Raw genomic sequence first — 17,940 nt, 5'->3', positions numbered from 1 at the left:
CTTGTAGCTAGAACAGAGATGTTTCGGTATTGTAAAAACCAGCACATTCATACCAACGTCTACTAACCAAATTTTAGCCTCACTCAGAAAACCCTGGTTAAGAATCGTCGGAGCCCAGGGTGGTCCGGCCGGCTCAGGCAGAAGAGCATGCGACTCTTGATCTCTGGATCGTGAGTTCAAGCCCCACCTCGGGTGCAGGGATTACTTAAATAAATAAAAAGTAAATAAAGTTTAGAAATCGAAAGGGGCGGCTGGGTGGCTCAGTCGGTTAAGCATCCAACTTAGGCTCAGGTCATGATCTCGTGGTCTGTGAGTTCGAGCCCCGCGTCGGGCTCTGTGCTGACAGCTCAGAGCCTGGAGACTGCTTCAGACTCTGTGTCTCCCTCTCTCTCTGCCCGTACCCCACTCCCACTCTTGTCTCTCTCTCTCTCTCTCTCTCTCAAAAATAAACATTAAAATTTAATTAAAAAAATTATCTGAGCCCAGAACCGAACTCTCCATTCATGCAAACACAAAGTCCTTTTTGTAAGGTTTTAATACGTCCTAAATGAGGCAAGTTTGTATGGTGTTTTGTTCAAAATCCGGCCAAGGATTGTCAACAATTTCTGAAAATCATGTTCTGCATGGCTCTTGATAATCAAACACCAATAGCGTGTGTTTCCAGCCGGCGGGAGCTGCCTACATTACCCATGTAAATATCTAGCTACCTCCTTGGGTTCTCGGTTCTGCCCCACAGATTTTCGTATTAAAATTCCTGTTATAAATTATCGTTTTATTTCTTTTTTGTTACATTTACGACAATAGAGAGATGGGGGGGTGTGTGGGTTTTTTTTTAAGTTTATTTTGAGAATGCAAGCACAAGTGGGGGGTGGGGGCAGAGAGGTAGAGAGAGAATCCCGAGCAGACTCTGTGTTGACCAAGGTGGGGCTCGAACCCATGACCCGTGAGATCAGGACCTGAGCCGAAAATCAAGAGTCAGATGCTTAACCGACTGAGCCACCCAGGCGCCCCTAAGAGATTGTTTTTAAAATCATGTGCAGGGGGCGCCTGGCGGGCTCCATCAAAAGAGCATGTGACTCTTGCTCTCAGGGTCATGAGACTGAGCCCCACACTGGGTATAGAGGTAACTAAAGTAAACTTAAATAAAGTCATGCGCAGATGAGTTATATTATCTATTTCATTTCATTCCATTTCAGCAGAGCCAAGAGGGTTTTCCCAGAGCCGATAGTCAAGCCATCACATGCGCTGGTGTGGCCCTCAGGGTGGTTCAAACATGAAAATATCAGATTATAGATTCAACCTGTTGCTAAACGACCACTGCCATGAGCCCCCCCCCCCCCCCCCCGGTATTATCACTCCCCCGGCTGGACGTGGGGACTCCCTGGATCTCCCTGACCCCGGCAATCAAGGGGTTAACACTGGGCATAGATGGAGGGAATGGGGCCCCCTGTCTTAAATGCTGTTGGATGGTCCACTCCCTTTAGGAGCAGCAAATATTTGTGTACCCTTCGTGGGCACTGCAAAATATTTGCTATGGAAAGTGGAGGGCAGGCAAAGAGCCATGTACAAATGCACCTTTATATACATTAGCCCCAAGCTGGAAACCACCCAGTGTCCATTTCGGGTGAATGGATAAACAAACGTGAAGGGTGGAGAGCAGAATACTCTTCGGTGGTTAAACACAAAAAGGAATAAACCGGTCTGTGCAAAAACGTGCCTAAAAACTCGAAAGGCACGATACAAAGTAAGAGAAGCCGTGGCAAAAGGCAACATACTATATAATTCCACCAATGCGAAACTCTAGAAGAGACAAACTAATCCTTAGTGACCCAAAGCAGATCAGTGGTTGTCCGGGCGGAGGGGGATAGACTGCAAGGAGCAGCAGGAAATCTGGGGGCGGTGGAAGTAAACGTATGCATCTTGTCAAAACTCATCCAATTACTGGGGCGCCTGGGTGGCGCAGTCGGTTAAGCATCCGACTTCAGCCAGGTCACGATCTCGCGGTCCGGGAGTTCGAGCCCCGCGTGGGGCTCTGGGCTGATGGCTCAGAGCCTGGAGCCTGTTTCCGATTCTGTGTCTCCCTCTCTCTCTGCCCCTCCCCCGTTCATGCTCTGTCTCTCTCTGCCCCAAAACTAAATAAACGTTGAAAAAAAAATTAAAAAAAAAAAACTCATCCAATTACTTACTTTATTCTTTAAATTCTCTAACGTTTATTCGTTTTTGAGAGCGAGCGAGTGGGGGAGGGGCAGAGAGAGAGACACAGAAGCTGAAGCAGGCTCCAGGCTCAGAGCTGTCAGCACAGAGCCCCGACGCGGGGCTCGAACTCGCAGACTGCGAGATCATGACCTGAGCTGGGGTCAAGTCGGCCGCCCAAACGACTGAGCCACCCAGGCGCCCCCCCCCCCATCCAATTACCTACTTTAGCAGATGCACTTTATGGGATGCAAGTTATACCTTAATAAGGTTGACCCCTCCCCCCTACAAAAGTCCAACCGCCCTAGAAACGTTGTCGCTAGGAGAGACAAAGCTGTCATCACCCTGTGTCTGCCAGTCCCCCACCCCCATCCTGTGACTATGAGCCTAGGACGCAGGTCCAAGCCTAGTGCAGGGCTGGCCTGAGCACTTCCTCCCAAGCCAGGCTTCTTCAAAGGAGCAAGAAGGGTGTCCCCAAAAACAGGGGTGGATCTGGCAATGGCGGAAGGGAGCGGGAGGTGGGAGCCGGGCCCCGGAAGGTGGCCTCACGTGCGCTTTGCCTTCTGCTCTTATGTAAACTTCACTAGTGGCCTTTGGGTGAGGCACACACATAACAGAGCCATTGTCACCAGAGGGTGAGACTCCCTAGTGCTCACACAAGGTCACACAGCTGGCAGGTAGCAAAAAGCAGGATCTGAGCTAGCCTAACAGCCTCTTCTAGCCAGGCGGCTCTGTAGCTGGAGCCCAATTCATTCATTCTGCAAATGTTATATTGAGTACCTACTACGTGCCAGTCCCCACGCTGTGCCGAGCATACAGTGGTGAACAGGACTAAGGTGGTGGGCACGTTGTAGTGGGAAACAGGTCTGGAGCACCTGTCCACACTGAGGAGGCCTGAAATGGTTCCTGACCCAGATCAGCAAAGTAGTGGCATGTGCCCAGCAAATCTTAAAAAATGGAATAGAAAGAGGTGCCTGGGTGGTTCCGTTGGTTAAGCGTCCGACTTCCACTCGGGTCATGATCTCATGGTTCGTGAGTTCGAGCCCCGCATCTGGCTGGCTGCTGTCAGCATGGAGCCCGCTTCGGATCCTCTGTCCCCCCATCCCTCTCTATGCTCCTCGCCCACTCACACTCTCTCAAGAATAATTTTTAAAAAAATGGAATAGAGGAAAAGGGAAATACTATTCTGTTGGGCTTGTCTGGGTTACGTATTCCTCGTATATACACATATTCTATATACAGTATATATATTACCTATGCATGTGTGTATCTCTTTAAACAGGCACCCTTCATAATCTAAATCTAATCCATTCCCAAAAAAGCATCAAATGGAAAAACTGAGGACAGTCAATTATTTTAAGTGGGGAAAACCGTGCCCTCCCGGCTCCTTCCAGGAACCCCAACCATCTTCCCCAAATACCATTAAAACCCTTCAACACTTTTATAACCACCCGCCAAGGATTTGAGCCTAATAGAAAGCACTGACTGTATCAACCGCTTAACTATTCAACACTTAAGGAGCTCATTAGTGGTTATGTTTGTGTGTGATACACAACAGTTTTGCACAGAATCAGATATGAATTAGACACTGCAATGATCACGCGATGGAACTAAATACACAAAAACAAACCAACAAAAAGATGCAAAAGATACCCCAAGATACCATCTACAATTGGACTTGGGTTGGTGGTGCCTCCCGGGCACCTGGCAGGAGCCTACACAGGGCCCTAGGAAGGGGGAAGATAATTATTAGTAATGTATAACACGTTTCAGCAGCATACAAGACAGGATCGTTACCAAGTGAGCCACAACTGGGCATCATCCACATCCCGGACTCAAAACACTTGCACGGCAGGTTTTTTATTCAAACAGCAAATTCTGGTTTAAAAAAAAAAGCAGGGGGAGGGAAAGCAGGTCATTACTGCCACTATTGGATAGAGTTCAAGTATCAGGGAAGTACCCGTAAGTGGCTACAGCAGAAAGTCAGTCTCTTCCCAGGAGTGAGTTGTCCATTTTCAGCTGCAAGATGGCATTACGTGGGGTAAAATCGCGCGCATCTTAAGTGTGCAGGCGAACTTCCCCAAATGTATACGTCTGTGTGAGCATCACCCGCGTCGAGACACGGAACATTTACGAGATCGCTTCACCGACTGAGCCACCCGGGCGCCCCTTCAATGGTGTTTTTTTGACAAACAGGTATCTTATTTCAGTGGATTCTGACTTGTCATGTTTGGTTTTTTTCTGTGTGGCTTATGCTTTTGGTCTTAGAAACATCCGAGGAGATACACTTGATAGTTTTATTGCTAAAAAATGTCCTTTGGAGTGACAGCAGTATTTGTCCTCAGTCTCCCCCACCCTGGCAGGGTCCCCAGGAGTGTTTGTTACAGCGGAGGGAACAGAGGGCCTGAGGACAGGGTGGGATGTACCATGGAGCCGCAAAACACACACACACACACACACACACACACACACACACACACACACAGCTACAGCCACCAAAATAGCCATCGACCCACTGGAATGTCCTACCTCTCGATGAGGGCAGAAATCCACATGGTGACCTGTGCCTTAAGATGAGGGGGCCAGAACGACACTATTTCTCCATCATGTTTCCTAACTTTGGGTGGAAACAGGAATTGAGGACTGGGGAAGATCTGGGGAGATAGATACATACACACACACACACACACACACACACACACGCCTATACCCCAGCATCGAGGCTCCCAGATCTGATGTCAGGGAGAGAGGCTGGGACCCTGGATCCCTTAAGTGTGCAGCAGGAAGGGCCTCCAGAACCCCGGTTCACAATCCCAATGTCCAGAGTGCCCCCATCAGCGCAGGGAAAGTCCCCATGGGGTTTACATAACCGACTCCTTCTCGCAGGGGTCTGCATCCCCAGCAGATCCCAGGCGGTGTTTGAGGAGGGGGTTCCCCTCCTCAGTGGGGGCGGGCAGTGGAGCCAGGGGCATCTCACTCTTCACTTGGATCAACTCTGGCACTGAACTCCGCATCTCTGCACGATCTATGTAATTTTGGAGGAGTCCCGCCCCAAAGGCATCACCTTCCACATTGAGGACTGTGCAGGATCGGTCCCTGAAGAACAGGATAGGGAAGTGAGTAGGAGGGGGGAGGGGGAGAGGGGAGGGGAGAGGGGAGGGCCTAACCTTCCCACCTCTCCTCCCCAATCTTTTTTTTTTTTTTCCGAGATAGAGAATCCCAAGCGGGTTCCGTACTATCAGAGTGGAGCCTGAAACACCGCTCGAACCCACGAACCAGGAGACCATGACTTGGGCCAAAATCAAGAGTCGGATGCTCAACCAACTGACCCACCCAGGCGCCCCCCCCCCCCCAAGATCTTGAGGTCCTCGCCACACCCTCCTTCATGGAACACTGTTCTGCTTCTAGATCCAACTCATTGCTCTATCCTCCCAAATATCCCTTCCTCCTAGAGCCTCCAAGATCTTTTCATCCGGGATCCAAGAAGCCCCCTACCTCTCTTCTTTTCCATGAAATATAAGCGCCCCATCACACTTTCTTTGCCTTAGAACCCCAAAGATCCCTTCTTTCCTTCTGATTAGAACGCTCAAGATGCCATCCCCTTTCCTCTGGAACTCCTTCCTTCCTCTACTCTCCTCCTCGGAGGCTCTCGATGACCTGCTTGTTCATCTCCTTTCCCAGGGTACCCCTTGGGCCCCTGAAGCCCCAAACCCAAACTTACACTAGCCAGTCCACAGCCAGGATCAAGGAGATGTCGTGAACTGGCAGGTTGACTGCCTCCAGGATGATGGCCAGAGTGAGAACACCTCCAGACGGAATGCCCGCGGCCCCCACGCTGGACGCCGTGGCGGTGACCCTGGGGGAAGAGAAGGGCGGTCAGCGAAAGATCTCGGTAGGGGGAGAAGCTGCCACGGGAGCCCTGCCCCCCTCCGGCCTCTGTCCATTCTCGGGGGAGGGGTCAAGTGGGTCCGGGGTCCTAGCTGCAGCCACCCACACTCACAGGATGGTGATGATCTTCACAAAGTCCAGGGGTTGCTGGTTGAGCTGTGCGATGAACACTGCGGCCACACACTGGAAGAGCGCCGCCCCATCCATGTTGACGGTGGCACCGATGGGTAGGATGAAGCGGCTGATGTGCTTGGCGACGCCATTCCTCTCCTCCACGCACTTCATCATCAGCGGCAGCGTGGCCGAGCTGAGCAGAGGCACGTCAGTTAGCGCACTTGACCCGCCCCCTGCCGAAGCCCCGCCCAGACCGCGCTGGCCAATCAGCACAAGCCCATGCTCTGCCCGCCAGCCTAGACCCCGCCCCCCGCCAGCCCCGCGCCTCGCCACCCCCAGCCTTCTGCAGTTCTCGGCCCTTCTCTTCCCAGAGCCGAGGGGGGGGGGGGGGGGGGTGGAGGGGGTGGAGGGGGACGGTTCCAGGACCTTACGAGAAACTTACTAAAGTATGGCCCCTGTACCCAGATCCAACGTCCCCAGATACGAAATTTCAAGGGTCTCCAGAAAGCTGATGTCCACTTAGGGCCCCTTAGCTTAAAAATCCTGCATTGGTCTGCCCCAAGGCCATACCTAGAAGAGGTCCCGAAGGCAGTGACCAACGGTGTCACGATACCCCACAGGAAGCGGTAGGGGTTTTTGCGGGTGAAGAGGAAGTAGATGAGGGGCAGCACCAGGAGCCCGTGGATGGCGTGGCCCAGCAGGCAGCACAGGATGTATTTGCCGAGACTGGTGAAGAGCAGCCCCACGTCCTCCACTGCCACGATCTTGCCAGCCACCAGGAACAAGATGCCCACGGGGGCATACCTAATTACACAGGAGACCCACTGCAGCCTCTGACTACGTGCCCGCCCAGGGCCGGGCTTTGCGCTCAGTGCGCAGCCGGACCACAACCTCCCTCGCGGGCAGGAGACACCCAGATCCAAGTGTGATTGAGTTCGGGCGCCTTCCCTGCCTGCCATCCTCCAAGCTCCATCCCCTTGAAAATAGGGCAGAGGGGAAAAAAAAAAAAAAAAATAGGTCAGAGGGGAGGGGCGCCTGGCAGGGGGCAGGGGGCAGGGGGCTCAGTCAGTTACACGCCCAACTTCCGCTCAGGTCACGATCTCGCAGTTCCTGAGTTCCAGCCCCACATCGGGCTCGCGGCTGACAGCTCAGGGCCTGGAGCCTGTTTCGGAGACTGGCGTTTCCCTCCCTCTCTGCCTCTCCCCCGCTCACGTTTTTTTCTCTCCCAAAACTAAACATTAAAAAAAAAAAAAAAAAAAAAAAAAAGGAAGAGAATAGAGCAGAGGGAGATCAAAGAAGCCTGGGAGCCTCTATTGCCAGCCGAAGTACAATCGCCAACCAGATTTGGACTTAACACGTGCCCCCCCCACCCCATGCGTGAGGCATTTACGTTTTCTGGGTTCGTGGTTATAGCAGCTAGGATGATTTACACCGATTCAATCTCTCCCCACGTCCATGCAATATAAACAGTCCGCGGTTCAGGTCTTAGTAACAAGCCGTAGATATAAAGTGGTTGAATCTTTACCGCAATCCCACGAGGGAGCCCCTCTTTTAGTCTTTTGAAGCTGTGGTTGAATTAAAATCTCACAGGTCCGTCAAGCAGGGACATTAATGCTACCAGCCTCATAGGAATGTCGGACGTTAATGAGGTGCTAGGTGAAAGGACTGGAAAGCTTTTTGTACACAATAAGTGATCTATGAACTTCTGCTGGAATTATTATCGCCCTTTCCTGGAGCAAAGATCCCAGGGGCGCTTGTGCCTCCCAGCCAGGAAGCCTCCCAAGACTGCCTCTCTGTTTGATCACTGCGGCTTGTCGTCTCTCAAACCCCTTCCCCTCTTTGGTAACAGAAGAAAGGCCGCATTTCCCAGCCACCTGTAAAGCTAGGTTTGGCCAAATGCCCAAGCTCTGGCCTGTGGGATGTGCCCACAAGTTATACAAGTGACGTACTTGATAAAGATTAGTGTTGATCGGAGGCACGCTATAGGGCAGGCAGTGCCCCAAGGACTTTACACGTTTTTCTTTTGTTTAACGTTTATTTATTTTTGAGAGTGAGGGAGACACAGCGCGAGCAAGAGAGGGGCAGAGAGAGAGAGGGAGACACAGAATCGGAAGCAGGCTCCGGGCTGTCAGCACAGAGCCTGACGCGGGGCTCGAACTCACGGACCGTGAGATCATGACCTGAGCCGAAGTCAGACGCTCAACCGACGGAGCCGCCCAGGCGCCCCAGGACTTTACACGTTTTAACTCACTTGTGCCTGGAACTGTCAATCCCATTGTCCAGATGGGGAAACCGAGACACAGCGAGGTAAGTAACTTGTTAGAGGGCACGCGGGTGGGAAGCGGCTTGGAGCCTGCTCTTACCCACCCACCACCCTGACTCTCTGGCAAGGAGCCTTTACGAGGTTGTGCAGCCTCTTAAATGTCGCCTGCACCAGAATCAGGATGGGGCGGGGGCGGAGGGATTTGTTAAAAATGCAGCAATCCTCGGGGCGCCTGGGTGGCGCAGTCGGTTGGGCGTCCGACTTCAGCCAGGTCACGATCTGGCGGTCTGCGAGTTCGAGCCCCGCGTCAGGCTCTGGGCTGATGGCTCAGAGCCTGGAGCCTGTTTCCGATTCTGTGTCTCCCTCTCTCTCTGCCCCTCCCCCGTTCATGCTCTGTCTCTCTCTGTCCCAAAAATAAATAAACGTTGAAAAAAAAAAAAATGCAGCAATCCTGCTCCCTCTCCTGACTTCCCACCTTCTCGATCTCGAGATCCTGGATCTCGATCCAGGGAAGGTAGAAGCCAGAGGCCTCTGCACATGTGAGATCATTTAATAAAACTGATAATAATAATCATCATAGCTAACATTAAGTAAATGCTCAGCAGGTGTTAGGCCTTTAAAACATTTTGGGGCGGGGGGGGGGGGGGGGGGGGTGGGGGCGGCGCCTGGGTGGCTCAGTCGGTTAAGCATCCGGCTCTTGATTTCGGCTCAGGTCACGGTCTCACCGTTCGTGGGATCGAGCCCCGAGTCAGGCTCTGTGCTGTCAGCACAGGACCTGCTTGGGATTCTCGCTCTCCCTCTCTCTGCCCCTGTCCCACTTTTGTGCTAGCACGTGTATGCAGACACGCAAGCTCACTCTCTCTCTCTCAAAATAATTAAAAAAAAAAAAAAAGAAACCACTTTGTAAGCGCTTTACCTTTACCTCATGCCACTCGTCTCCTGTACATTCGATCACATCTAAGTCTCTGCAACTGAGATGCACTAGCTAAACCGGGGCCACGGCTTGGCTGTCCTTTCGTCACTTTCCAGGAGGGTCCGGAAGGTGCCCCCGTCAGTCTGAGCTCCCATGGGATACGGCACCGTCCTCACGTTATAGTGAGGAAACTGAGGCACAGAGAGGGTAAGTCACTTGCCCAAAGCCACACAGCCAGGGGACGGTCGACGCTGGGTGCGGGTCCAGGCCGTGCGGCTCCAAGCAGCAGAGGGAGGGTTGCCCGATCCCACATGCCCAGCCCCCACTCCCCCCACCTACCACATGATCCAGGAGACCAGCACCATGGTGGCGTCATTGAAGGAGTTGAAGAAGCGGATAAGCAGCTCTCCCTCGGGCCCCAGCTTCTGCAGGGCCACGCCAAAGATAATGGCAAATACCACCAGGCCCAGGATGTTCATACTGTCTACCTCATCCCCAACGGGCACCTTTGGGTGAGGAACAGATCAGAAAGGGAGGAGGAAACTCAGTCAACCTGCGCAGTCACTAAGGGCCTGTTCTGGGCACTGCTGGGACCCAGCACAGACAAGATGGCTCCTTGGGTCCCTTCCTCCCAAGGCTCACGGTCCAGGTCCTGGGGAAACAGACCTGTCATCAGGGACCACCCACGACGGCTGGAATAGGGAAACCCAAGGTAGCGTGGGAATCGAAGGGGTTGCCGGCTTGGTTGGGGGGAGGGGGATCAGGGAGGGCTTCGTGGAGGAAGGGGCAGAGATCTGGAGAATAGGAGGATGAACCAGGTAAAGAGCGGCGGTAGAAGGTTCTAGAGAGAGGAAACAATGCGCAACAGTCTGGAAAGGGCAGCAGCTCGGGCATTCAAAGAGCAGAAAGAAACCCACTGGGGCTGGAATAGGCCGGGCAGAGCCAAAACAGGAAGCTGGGTGGGCGGCCGGGCAGAAGCCCGATTCTGCAGGGTCTCCGGGATTGTGGCCAGAAGCCTGGGCTTTCTTCTGAGGGCACTAGGGAGCCCAAAGGGGCTGCAGGCAGGGGAGAGACAGCGTCAGGTTTGTGCTTTGGAAAGACCACTCTGGCTGCCAGGCGGAGGAGGGTAGGTAGGAGAGGGGGGCTCTGGGGGCAGATCATCCCAGGGCAGGATGGGATTCGGGCAAAAGAGAAGCCCGGACCAGGGAGGGAGAAGAGGGGGCCAAACGAAGGTACCAGAAGAGACAGAAACGGGGGAGAGGCTGCAGAGAGTGTAAAACAAATACCACCAGCTGTCTGAAGACAGGGGACAAGCAAAGGCCGGGGTGGGAGCAAAATGGAAAACCCACAACAACAGGCCAAGGGATGCACCCCTTCCTCCCCCCATCCCTTCCCCTGCTCTCACCTTCACCTTGGTTCCGTTGATCCATCTGCTTTCATAGACGGTACTGTACTGCAGGTGGGGTTGGAAACGGTCAGTATCCATGGCCGTGGAGGCTCCCCCACCCTGTCCTGCCCTAAGCGCCCCCTAAACATGATCTCCTTCCATCCGCGCCAGCCACCGCCCCGAGGCAGGATTTTCTTATCAGGCGCCCATTTTCCAGAGGCGGAAACCGAGGCTCGGAGGGGAAAAGGCAGTTGCCCGGGGTCACGCCGCTGGAATTGGAACCCAGAAGGGGCTCAGAACCCGCATGCTCCTTTCTCGAGGAGGGGCACGGGATGGGTTTCGGAGGTTCCCCAAGGACCCTGCGAGATCGTTCAGAAATATGCGGGCATGTGCCCTTGGCCAGGCAGCACCGTAGAGCTGGCACCAAGGGGCTCCAACTGGCTCTCCCCCTCCTTGCCCGCCCCCCACCCCTCGGGACACACCCCCAAGGACTCACTGAGCTGAAGGCTGCGGACACCAGGTTGGAGGGGAAGATATTTCTGCAGAGACAGACACGGGGGGGGGGGCGTGTTATTAAATACCACGGGGGGGGGGTTACGGGGCCGGGGGGGGTGTCTGAGGAGCTGGGTTGGCCTCTTGCGATGGGAAAAAACTCGGGAGGCCCCACTGGCCCCCAGGCCCCAGCCAGGCTTGGTCAGGCAGAGTTGAGCCCTGGCCTGCACACTTTTCCAGGGTGTGGGGAGTCTGAGCTGGCCTCCCAGGGCCCCCGTGGGGTGGCCGGCCAGCCCCGAGGGATTGTGGACTGGCCGTAAGGAATGCTGGCTTCCCAAGGCAGGCTGGGGCAGGGTCACCTGGGCCTCAGCTCCACCCCGGGCAGCAAACTTAATACCCTGGGCGTGTTGCATCAGCCAACTTCCTCCTGGAGGGCCGAGAAACGCTGCAGCCCTGGGGCCGGGCTGAGAAAGGCAGGGGACGGGGGTGCATTGGAAAAGGGGTAGTGAGAGAGGGTGACAAGGGATGGCGGTGTGTGCGCGGCAGCCCGCATTCAACCCCACTGGGCGTGTCAGGGGATCAGCGGGACCCTGACCCTCTTGCGTCTCGGAGAGGTTAGAAAAGAAGGGCTGAAGCGTCCACGGTCCCTGCAGTGCTTGATCTAAAGCCACTCGTGTAATCCTGGCTCAGGGATCCGCACCGTCATCCCCATCTTCTAGAAAAGGGAACCGTGGGGCGCCTGGGTGGCTCCGTCGGTAGAGCATCCGACTCTTGATTTCCGTTCAGGTCTGGATCTCATGGTTTGTGAGACTGAGCCGACCCTGAGACTCCGCACTGAGCTTGAGATTCTCTCTCTCTCTCAATCGCTCTCCCTCTGTCCCTCTCCCCCACCCTCGCGCGCTCTCTCTCTAAAAATAAAAAATAAAAATAAAAAAAAGGAGGGGCGCCTGGATGGCTCAAGTCACTTGAGCGGCCGACTTCGGCTCAGGTCATGATCTCGTGGTTCGGGAGTTCGAGACCCGCATTGCCGGGCTCTGTGCTGCCAGCTCGGAGCCCGGAGCCTGCTTCGGATTCTGTGTCTTCCTCTCTCTCTCTGCCCCTCCCCTGCTCGCGCTCTGTCTCTCTCTCGCTCTCTCAAAAATATATAAACATTAAGAACAAGAGTACTTAAAAACAGTAAAGGGAACCCAGACAGCTGGCTGGAAGGTCCCAACCACTCCTCACCACGTGAGTGGGGGAACGGCGGTTGCTATGGGTCCCTAGACAGTTTCTCATGTCAACACGTGAGAAACTCGGGGGCAGAGGTGAGGGTTCGGACTCGCGGGACAGGGTCGGTGCGCACGTGCTCTTGAGTGTGTGCCTAGGTGACGCTCGATGCGCCGCTGTGGTCAGTGGCATCCGCGAGTGGCCGTGTAAAGGGATGTTAGTACACCGTGGGTGAGCACACGGGTGACAGGCGGTGTAAGGCCACGCGTCAGTGTGAGACAGGCCACAGCTGTGGCTGGGTGCCCGAGGGCCTGTGTCCAGCTCCGCGTCAATTGGCCAGAAAGCTGTGTGGTTCTGAGACGTTCCAGAAAGGTCTCTGAGGGGCTGGCCAAGTGTGAGTGACTTCTCTTTTGGCACACAGGGGGAGCCTGTACACATACCCATCAACAGCCCTCGAGTGGGTGTGCCCTTGGCCCGGGAGGCCCGTATCCACCCAGGCCTGGCAGGGCTGGGCCAGGACCCAGCTAATCTCGCCTCGCCAGGAGACGACCATCCACTGCAGCTTTGGGACACCAAGCCGGCCCCAGAGTCTCATCTCAGCCTGCGCTGATACCCTCCCCCCCCCCCCCAGAGGCTGGGAGAACCCTGTTCTGTGACTCATCATTTCCTCCCCCCCCCAACTTCCTGGAAGTCCCCAACCCACCTGGAGACACTGAATCAGGAAGTCCCAAAGGCAAGGCCATGTGGACCCAGGGGTCTGCCCTCCTCAAAAGAGAAGAACTATTCTTGGGATGGGGCGGGGGGAGCAGAGACCAGAAGGCAAAGAGCCTGCTCTCTTTCTAACCGGTCCCTCTGGCCCCCGCTTCTGGGCCGCCTGGTGTTGGCTGGGGGGGGGGGGGGGGGGGGGGGCGAGAAATGGAATGGAAAGTCTTTGGAGGTGGCAAGATTTAGCAGGAAGATGTAAAAAGGGAAGTGGCCAGGGCCCAGCCCCGGGGAGGGAGGCTGAGAAAAAAATCTGGCTGTGTCCGGGTAACAGGGATGACACATAATGTGGGGGAGCCCTGGGACTGGGAAGAGGGCCTGGCACAGGTCACTCAGATCTCCTCAGGTCCCCTATGAACTCCTCGGGGGTCACAAGCTCTCTGACTCTGGACTCAAACCCTGAGGCCCTGAGCGCCCCCCAATCCCCTCCCAACTCCCCCCAGAATCCTCGCCCCTCACAGAAAAGCCTCTGTATCCCTTCCCTCCCCCACAAACTCCCCAAGCATTACTTTCTTCCCTCTACAAGATTTCCTTGTCTTATCACCGTCTTGCAGCGTCCCCAGGCGCCCCCATTCGAAGCCTCCTTCCCCAGGGGTCTGTCCTCACTCGCTGGACTCTGACCCTCAAAGGGCCACACCATCACCATCCAGCCCTGGGGCGGGGGCGGGGGGGGGGGGTGTCCGGGCTCTGGAGGACTCAAAACCCTCTAGCGTTCGCGTGGTCGCTCCGGCCATCCCTAACACGGGTCCCCTCCCCACGTGGCTTCCCCGCCCCCGCCCCTCGACGACTTCCACCGGGCGGGCGGGGTCTGACCTCACAAGATCCAGGAACGAATCGAGGACTTCCTTGCTGGGGGCCTCTTCCTCGGCGCCCGTGGCGCCGACCGAGGCGTTGATGGCGGCGAAGGTGGCGCCCGGCCGCAGGGCCAGCGCCAAGCCCACGCCGAGCGCGGACGCCAGCAGCGTGGTGACCAGGAAAAAGAGCAGCGCCCAGGCGCCCAGGCGGCCGAGCGCGCTCGAGTCCAGGCTGGAGGCGCCGCCGATCAGGCTGCACACCACCAGCGGCAGGATGATCATCTTCAGCAGGCGCAGCAGCAGCTCGCCGGGGAAGGCGAAGGCCGCCAGGCGCGCGGGGCCCAGCGCTAGCGCGCCACCGGCCCCCGAGACCCCCAGCCCCAGCGCCACGCCTGCCACCACGGCCGCCACCGTCAGCAGCACCAGCAGGTTGGCGCGAAGGCAGCGGCGCACCCGCTCCCGGGAACCGCAGCAGCGGCCTCCTGCCGGGTCGGGGTCCTCTTTAGGGAGCAACGTCGGGGCACCGTTCCCGGTGGGCTCGGCCGCCTCGAACCCCTTGGGGTCTCCGCGCGGGGGATCGGCCACCATGTTGGAACGCCCCCCGGAGTTCTGCGGCGTCCGGAAGCTGCGAGCGCTTGGGGGGCTCCTTCCTGGAACGCCGACGTTCCTTAGAACGGAGAGTTTTGTAACACAGCCTGAAGGCTGGAACTTTGGAGGGTTCCTTGGAGTTGGGAGTTCACAGCGCCGGGGTTCCTTGGCTCGTGGGAGCCGGAGTGTCTGAGATCCCGAAGCTGGGCGCCGAGGCTCCTCTGCTCTCCCAGGTTGTGTCCTGCGCCCGAAAGCTGGGAACCCCTGGGTTTCTCGGCCCTAGGGATGGGAATACAGGAGTGTATCAGGCTGGGACAGGGGGTCTTGGGCTCTGGAAGGCTGAAGGCGTCCAAGTGGCAGAGGTCCTCAAGAGGCCACGTCCCGGTAGCGCCGATCCGGGGCGCCGGGGTCCTGGAAACGGAGGCTGGGAGGCTTGAACCTGGGGGACGGAAGACAAGAGCTCCAGGAAGAGGGGAGTTAGGCTTTTGCGTCTGGAAGGGGAGATCCAAGCCCCTGAGTGCGGAAGGCTGCGGTCCGGGACCCTGGGAGGTAACGGCCACCGATCCCAGGGGCAGCTCGCGGGCGCGCCGCGCAGCTCTGAGCCCGCACGGCGGAAGCTGCGAGAATTAAGGGCAGGGGCGAGGCTTGAGAAGGCGGGCAGCGAACCGCGGGCGCCGATTGGCGGCAGTGTTTAATGGGCCATTCTGCGAGCGAGAGGTGGGGCTGAGGCCAGAGTGGGGCCAATCAACCGTAGAAGGCAGACTGACAAACTCTCTATCGAGGGGGCGGGGACACTGGGGGGACGGGGGCGGGGCCCTGTTGGGGCGGGGCCTAACGAGCGAGGCTTTTTTTTTTTTTTTCCCGCCAAAGGAATCGCGACGCAGGTGGGGGCCGTTAACCGACAGCAGTTCCCTGGCTTGAGGGTCTCTAGAAAGTGCAAGTGGTCGGCAGGTGGCTCAACCCAGCGGCGACGGCTCCGCCCCGAGTCCAGTCTTTCGTCGCCCCTCGGAGCTCAAATTCCTCGAACGTAAAATGCAGATGAGGAAAAGCTCATCCCGCCCATGACTGGCGTTAAGATTTCAATTAGATGGAGTTATTTATTCAATAATGTTAACAAGGAAAACAAATAAAATGTTCCCGGGGCGTCCGGCGGGCTCAGTGGGTGGAGCCTGCCTGCGACTCTTGATCTCCGGGTTGTAGGTTCGATCCCTACGTTGGGTGTAGACATTACCTAAAAATAAAATCTTAAAACACGGTTTTAAAATAAATATTCCCAGTTCAGAGCCCGACGCTTATCAATAATGGCAGTTCCCATATTAGGGTGGTAATCCACTCACCCCTGGGTATGCAATTCATAATTCACTCGTTAAAAATTAGAATCCACTCATGTGCTAATGATTTCACAAACGCTTTCACCAAATATTTCCCCCCCACATTTTATTATGAGAAATGTCAAACATACAAAAAAATTGTAAAGCATCTTGCAGGGAACACCCATATCTACAATTATTTCATCAAATTTCTCTGTCGTGTGTATTATCTATATTATAGGCATAGATGTCAGTATCTCGTCTATATTATTTCTTTTTTTTTTAAACGTCAAACTTTTTTTTTTTCCAACGTTTTTTATTTATTTTTGGGACAGAGAGAGACAGAGCATGAACGGGGGAAGGGCAGAGAGAGAGGGAGACACAGAATCGGAAACAGGCTCCAGGCTCCGAGCCATCAGCCCAGAGCCCGACGCGGGGCTCGAACTCACGGACCGCGAGATCGTGACCTGGCTGAAGTCGGACGCTTAACCGACTGCGCCACCCAGGCGCCCCGTCGTCCATATTATTTCTATCCACTTATCTCCCTATCCATTCATCCATTCACTTTTTAAACTTCATTTTGCTTAATTTTTTTTTGTTGTTTATTTATTTTCGAGCCCTAAAAAATATGGTTTGGGCTCTGACCAGCTCCGGGTGCTGCTGGTAAGTTCTCCCTCCTGATCACCACCAGCCCTAAACCCAGACCCACTTGGGAAGGAGCTTTGAGAACTGTCTTTGAGAACACATCTGCAGGATCTCAGCCAGTGGGGCCAGGCTGAGCTGAGATCTGCCCAGGCTCTGAAGCACGTGCCACCCCAGGCACGTTGTGGCCCTGCGAACCTCCTACGTGTGTCTCTCAGACACTCTGCGTTCCCAAATCTTCCCTCCTCCACTGCTTTAGAAAGCCCCCACCCCCTTCTCACTCTTACAGGCTGAAGTTATTTTCATTTAACAAACTCCTGCTCAGCTCCTGGGCTTGGCTGTGCGCGAGAAAGTGTGGGCGCTAAAGCTACCGAGGCATGGGTTCGAATCCGGCCTCCGCCACTTGCCGGCAGGTGCAAAGCCCTGAGGCGGCAGGAAGAGAGGCTTCGGCCCCATTAGAAATGTTGTCGCCACTAATCCTCGAGACCTCAAGCCCTAGTTTTTCTGATTTGGGAGCAGACGGAGGAATGGGGTTTGCTGTGGCCCAAACCCCCTACCTGGGCAGGGAATTTGAACTCGGGTGTCTCTGACCCTAGGCTGCGCCCTCAACCCCTATGGGACACTATGGCTACCCCTGCACGTGGCTCCTCCCGTAAGCAGAGGCATTTCTGTCGAGGGACCATCATCTATTCTGAGCACAATGTCAGGCTCTGTGATGGATGGTGCTAGGACCCTGTCCTGCGGGGACTCACAGGACAAGTGGGGAGACCACTCATCCCCAGAAGGTGATGACAGAGAGAGCAGGGCTGGGATGGGCAGCCCAGAAGGGATGCTTGACCCAACGCGGGGGTCAGGGAAGAAGGCTTCCCGGAGGAGGAGACATCCCGGCTGGGATAGCAAAGAGTTGGACCAAGCCCAGGGAGAGGGTATTCCGGGCAAAGGGACCAGAACCTGCAAAGCCCCAGACTTGAGAAGAGCTCAGAATGTTCCCAGGCGTGGCCCTGACTTAGTCACTCCACCCTCTGAATGGCCCCAGTGGCTTCCCTAGGGACAAAATCTAAATTCTCCGGCTGGGCATCTGTCTGTCCAGCGATTCATTCCCTCGGTCAGTCAACAAACCACAGCCACAGAGCAGAACACAGAAGAGCCGTCAAATAAGACGAGACAGACGGGGACCTGGGTGGAGGCCAGGCTTCCGAAATAAACCCGGTGTCCAGAAATATTGTTGAAGAGGAAAACACGAGGGGCGAGAGAAGGCGCAGAGGACCGGGCCCCGCACCTTCTGTGGGGGGAAACAAGTGTTTACCCGCCTCTGTCTCGAATGCACTGACGGTCTCTTGCAGGGTGTCACAGAAGCTGCCCGGAGTGGCTGCTTTCAGAGACAAAAG

At 55.6% G+C, this 17,940-nt stretch overlaps 1 protein-coding gene across 2 annotated transcripts; it reads right to left on the bottom strand.

Moving 5' to 3' along the window:
- Nucleotides 1-4,476: 4,476 nt before the first annotated feature.
- SLC1A5 (solute carrier family 1 member 5) lies at nucleotides 4,477-15,228 on the bottom strand. 2 transcript variants are annotated; one of them, XM_043600488.1, is made up of 9 exons: nucleotides 14,032-15,228; nucleotides 11,255-11,297; nucleotides 10,777-10,824; nucleotides 9,711-9,877; nucleotides 6,766-6,999; nucleotides 6,194-6,388; nucleotides 5,915-6,049; nucleotides 4,868-5,289; nucleotides 4,477-4,679 (listed from the first exon to the last, which is right to left on the bottom strand). In XM_043600488.1, the coding sequence occupies exons 1-8, from the start codon at nucleotides 14,598-14,600 to the stop codon at nucleotides 5,055-5,057; spliced, it is 1,626 nt and encodes a 541-aa protein (XP_043456423.1). In that variant the 5' UTR covers nucleotides 14,601-15,228; the 3' UTR covers nucleotides 4,477-4,679; nucleotides 4,868-5,054. The 2 variants fall into 2 exon arrangements, with proteins under 2 accessions (XP_043456423.1, XP_043456424.1); XM_043600489.1 differs by having other exon boundaries at nucleotides 4,894-5,289.
- Nucleotides 15,229-17,940: the final 2,712 nt, after the last annotated feature.

The sequence above is a fragment of the Prionailurus bengalensis genome, chromosome E2 (assembly GCF_016509475.1).
Source record: "Prionailurus bengalensis isolate Pbe53 chromosome E2, Fcat_Pben_1.1_paternal_pri, whole genome shotgun sequence".
In the NCBI taxonomy this organism is placed as follows: domain Eukaryota; kingdom Metazoa; phylum Chordata; class Mammalia; order Carnivora; family Felidae; genus Prionailurus; species Prionailurus bengalensis.
This window is presented reverse-complemented; position numbering and strand designations above follow the sequence as displayed.

Bases quoted from the DNA above. Each gene is read 5' to 3' on its own strand.
- SLC1A5 (XM_043600488.1), bottom strand. From the start codon at position 14,600: ATGGTGGCCGATCCCCCGCGCGGAGACCCCAAGGGGTTCGAGGCGGCC. The intron at 6,389-6,765 runs GTATGGCCTTGG...GCCTCTGCTCAG, and splicing joins GCCTTCGGGACCTCTTCTAG to CTCGGCCACGCTGCCGCTGA. The intron at 6,050-6,193 runs GTGAGTGTGGGT...CTCTTCCCCCAG, and splicing joins GTGAAGATCATCACCATCCT to GGTCACCGCCACGGCGTCCA.